This window comes from Lolium perenne, chromosome 1 (genome assembly GCF_019359855.2).
Source record: "Lolium perenne isolate Kyuss_39 chromosome 1, Kyuss_2.0, whole genome shotgun sequence".
In the NCBI taxonomy this organism is placed as follows: Eukaryota; Viridiplantae; Streptophyta; class Magnoliopsida; order Poales; family Poaceae; genus Lolium; species Lolium perenne.
This window is the reverse complement of record NC_067244.2, coordinates 35,121,990-35,127,129: the sequence shown is the minus strand read 5'-3', so window position 1 is coordinate 35,127,129 and position 5,140 is coordinate 35,121,990. Positions and strand designations below refer to the sequence as shown.

Below are 5,140 nucleotides of genomic sequence, written 5' to 3'. Positions count from 1 at the left end.
CTCTACAGCCATACCTCTCCTCCGCGAGCTTGTGCTGATGTTTCTCGAATCAGGAAAGATATGCATGTGTATGTTCTTCTCTGGGATCTATTTGACTCATTTTTTTTTTCTGATTTGGATGTTCTGTAAAGAAATAGCACTTGTTCTTGACTTCTTGGTGGATTCTACCACAATTATTTTCACTATCTGGATTAGTACAGATTCTCTTTATTTCTCTTTTGATTTGAGTTGTAATCAAAATGAAGCAAAATGTTCTATTTGGATTAGTACAGTGTCACATTTTCACTATCTGCACCACTAATACAAAATGTTTAATTTAAACTATGACAAAATCACATGTTTTACTATCTGCAACATTAATACAAAATGTTCAATTTAGATTATAGAAAACCATACTTTTGACAATCTACACCATTATCACTAAATGTTCAATTTAGACTAGTTCAAAATCTGACTGTGTGCACCTTTTAGTGCAAAATGTTTAATTCGTTACCTTTTTTTTCTATCTACACCATTGATAAAAAAATGTGTTCAAAACTTTGATTCACAAATGTTTAATATGTTACATAGTTATTTAAAAACCATTCACTGCAGATTGACAAAAACAAAGTCCTACCGTGCATAATAGCCAAGAACATTTAATGTTTCTGCACCCTGCACTGAAATCACAGTTAAAGCAGCCCCGTATGCATACGTGTCACAGATGTATACACATGCGTATTAAGCTGACCAACACAGATAAATGATTCGTATAGGCTGCTGGCTATAGTACATGCTAATCTCGCGGCGGTAATCAACGTCTGGGATATCGACCTCGCCCGTTGCCAGGTTCCGAACGTCCGGGTCGGCACAGGTAACTGCAAAAGTACTAGCCATACATAAAAGTGTGTGAGAAATAACAGGGTATAATAACCCACGTCCAGCTACTCATACTGCCAACGCAACATTTTTACTGTAGGTGTAACCAAAATATAGGATATCCCAAATAGGCGAAACACAACAGCCAGAAACCATGTCCCGGCATACGTGATCATTAGTTTGTGAATAATCAGATACTTCAACACCCCAGATTATCTGACCTCTCAAAGCTGAAACCTGCACCGAAGCACAATAATTCATAGGGATCATATGGAGAAATGAGAAAATGGAGTACTAGTACATAGATAGGGGGCAACAACAGGATTGAATCTGGCGCATAGAGGAAATCATATTGGGAGAAGTGGTATAAATTAAACCTAATCGTGACAAAAAAAAAAAGACCCTGACAGCATGCACTCTTGCAAAAGCTAGATACTGCTAGCAAATGTTCTCAGGAGAACCAGATGCAGTTCTGTACAAACCAAAAAAAAAGACATGGAAAATCGAAGGAACTTTAGTTATCTAATACTCAGTTCCATGTTAGCTATCGCTTTGGGGCATCAAGGTCTTCCAGACACAACTTCCAGCGTTTCCATGGACGCACACTTATGAAAACTGACAAAATAATAAAATTTGTGAAAATAATTTCAAGATAAATTTATGTGCATGGTTCTCATGTACCAAATCATTTTTTTCCTGAAACTGTTGACTTGGTCTATGTCTAAAGCAATAGGCAAAAATAATACATATTGTGAAAATAATTTCAAGATAAATTTATGTGTATGCTTCTTATGTACCAAATCATTTTTTTTCTGAAACTGTTGACTTTGCCTATGTCTAAAACAATAGGTGTTATAGAACTGACGCAAGTAATCTTGAGAAACAATGTTAATAAGCACCACTACTTGACTTACGCCTGGTTTGTCTGCTAGTCCTCATGATGTTAATCTGTAGGTCAAATGTACTCAACATCTTTATAATCTTGTAAACCCTCTCATCAACCCTGACGCATCTGATTTCAATTACATTGAGGAGTTTGGATATTGCAGGCGATTGGTTTGTACAGTAGATTTCTTCCAACAACATCGTTTGTGTGGGTCCCTGAAGTAAAAAAAAAGTAAATAAATGCATAATACTTCAAGTCTACAAACTATCTATCTGAACTAATGTACCTCATTTAGTTGAAGAGTGAGTTTCTCAAGAAAAGGCGAGTATTGGAGCATAGAAACTAATGCACCAAGGTTAATTGTCGCACACCATTCATTGAGCAAGAGAGTCTTTAACTTGCCAAAAGTAGGACATTTCCAATCGGTGAACTGCCGGACATGTAGATTATTAAGCTTATATTAGAAAAATGGAAGTGAAAATAGTAGGCTGTAATTAGACAATAGTGAACAGATCAAAGTTCAAAAAAGTAATGAGAAGCATATATCACATAATTACTGCTTCTACAATTGCATAAAAATATTTGTAGCAAGCTAGCTATAGTTCTGCATAATTATACAAGACAAGTCAGTAACATATTATATTAGTGATGGTGCAGTAATTAGATAACATTTTATTCAATACACTATTCAAATATAACCAACATCTTGTATTCAAATTGTCCCTCGGGTGTTATGTAGTCTTTACTGGTTTCATTAGTAAGATTGGGAGACACTCCAAGCCTAACTGGCTGAGAGTTGGCTCCACAACAATAAATACTGAACACATTGCATCTGAATACTTACAATTTTAAATGAGAGGTCACAATTACCTATATATAGGTAGTTATTAGCGGCTCGGCAAGATAGAGAATGAAGTATTCAGGTGTGTACCTTTGCAACAGGAGCAATCAATTCCAGGTGTGTCACGCCTGACAAAACTCCAAGAAGTTTAGCACTACCATCCTCACATAGGAGGCAAAAGTGTTCATTGTTATCACATTTTTTGCAGGAAGTAGGGTAGTCGTTGAACAGCCTCACAAACGCAGTTTCAAGCAACGGCATACAGTCAAGGAAAGGAATTGGATCAAAGTTGTCGTCTAGTTTCAGATAAATGATATTTGGGGTAGAAATACACGTCGGGCCATCCCTCCCGTAGAAAGCGCATGTGGTGATCATCAAGCGCTTTACAGACTTGGATGAAATATTGGGTGCACTGATGTCGCAATAGGACAGCCGTAGATCCTCCAGTGCTGTACAACATGAAAGATCAAGAATGTCACCTTCCACCCTTAGACCGTGAAGCTCTAATCTCTTCAAGTACCCAGAGACGATAGGCCTGCCTTGGATCTTCGAACAAAAGAGCATGCCAAAGTCAACTATGAGCACGCGAACATGGCACTTGGACACAGAGTGTCGAATCCAGCGGTCGACATCCACATCATGGGCTTCATCGAATCCTTCAAAATTGATATGGCACTCTTCAAGAGGCACATGGCGATTGAGTAGCACGCGGTCCACCAGATTCGTCAGCCTCGTCACGGAGTTTAAAGAGTTTAAAACACCACCATTGGTGGCGCCGATCTGGAGGCTGTGCATGGACTTCCAATGGTGGCGCCAACCCCTGCCGAGGACGCTCGTCCGCACGGCCTCCTCTGCGGGGAGGAAGCCAAGCACGTGGTGGATGGTCTCGTCCAGGAGGGCGCTGATCAGGTCCGGCCCGCTCTCCGTGGAGGCTATCTCGTTCCTGCTCCCCTGAGGCATTCCGTCGAACAGGCAGCGGGTGTTGCGCTGCACAAGTGCAGAACGGGCAAATCAATGGAGGTCGAGAGAGGAACAATGTGCGTGAGGAAAAAGACCATAAGTGCATCGTCCCGTCTGCTCACCTTCAGGCAGCTTTAACTCGTCGTCGGCACCGGCGGCGGAAGGCACAGGGGTCACCGGAGCAATAGTACATGAAGTTGGAGTGGGAGAGAACTCAAAAGGGTAAGACTAATGGTTTGGAACATGGGAGCATATGCTCCCTATATTTTAAAATACATGTTACATGTATTTTAAATTTCAAAAAAATTGAAACAAAAAATCCGCACGTACATCTTCACGTGCTACGCGCTCGCAAAGTCGTTTCATAAAAAATGAACTTATCATGTGACGTGTGTAAAAAAGACAAAATTCAGTGCTGAAAACAATGCTTTTCACAAGATAAGTTTTCTCTTTTTTACATAGGCCACAAACAATATTATTTTTTCGTGAAACTTGACACATACACATATATTATGGAGATGTACATGTAGAATTTTTTTTCAAAATTTTTCCACACTTCGAAAATATGTTTTGTTGGTAGAGGGAGCATACGCACCCGGGAGCCGAATTGAATTTCCGGAATGGGAGTATCATGGAGTGAGAGATGAGATAATATAAAACTATACAACTTAAAGATAAACGTATCATGTGAGAAATTCATATTCTTTAAAATTGAACATCTCAGTCCTAAATATTTGATTAGTTGCTTATCCAAGGTCCTATTTTGGTTTGACTCATGTTGACCTGCCTGCGTGGCGTTTGACCACTGCCACGTCAACAGTGAGGCAAAGGAGGCTACCGGTTGGACTTGCAAATTCGCAAAACAGCCCCCTTCTTTATATTTCTTCTCAAGCCACGGTCCATTTCCCTTTCTTCTCCAAATCTTGGGCGGCCCTAGATCTCTGACTCGCGTGACGGAGCAAGCTGGACCCGCTCACGAGCTTGCTCCAGCACCTCCTCTTACTACTGCGGAGAAAGCTGGACACCTACCTCCTCTAGTCATTGCACCGCGTCAGCCAAGGCGAGGACGAGCCGGTGCGCATGGTCGCCGGTGATGGAGCTTCTCTGCGGGTGGACTGGAGGCTGCCCTTGCGCTCGATGAGGACAACCGCAACGCCCAGGTCGTTGCGACACCCAGGTCTGCTGTGACGCCCATGCGCAAGCAACCGTCTTCGGGCCGGTCGATCCCCTCGATGAACTCTTTGGCTGGGAGCGCAGCAATCACTGGCGAGGTGTGCACGCAAGACCTCACTGTGTAGCCTACGCCCTAGTCGAGCATGAATCCGGCGAGCTCGTCGCCGTGTCCGTGCACCAATGAAGGTAGGGACCACATGTACACCGGCCTCGCGGAATCGAACGACCTCGAGTTGTGTGATGGAGCGACCGTGGCAGAAAGGGGTGCGGACAGAAACATGGACTGTATTTTGGAAGAAATACAACCCCAAGGGCCTATTAGCAAATATGTAGGCTGAGTTGTCTGTCTCCTGGGCCCCAGTGTCGATGTGGCAGAGGTCAACGCTGGTCAGACCAATTTAGGACCTCACATGAACCATTTA

At 42.2% G+C, this 5,140-nt stretch overlaps 1 protein-coding gene across 2 annotated transcripts; it reads right to left on the bottom strand.

Moving 5' to 3' along the window:
* Positions 1-619: 619 nt before the first annotated feature.
* On the bottom strand, positions 620-3,768 carry LOC127346669 (F-box protein At5g03100-like). Of its 2 annotated transcripts, none has more exons than XM_051372955.1 (5): positions 3,668-3,768; positions 2,676-3,572; positions 2,031-2,174; positions 1,773-1,959; positions 620-1,095 (listed from the first exon to the last, which is right to left on the bottom strand). In XM_051372955.1, exons 2-5 carry the CDS (start codon positions 3,543-3,545, stop codon positions 1,058-1,060), a joined length of 1,239 nt encoding a protein of 412 aa, XP_051228915.1. In that variant the 5' UTR covers positions 3,546-3,572; positions 3,668-3,768; the 3' UTR covers positions 620-1,057. The 2 variants fall into 2 exon arrangements, with proteins under 2 accessions (XP_051228915.1, XP_051228908.1); XM_051372948.1 differs by having other exon boundaries at positions 620-868.
* Positions 3,769-5,140: the final 1,372 nt, after the last annotated feature.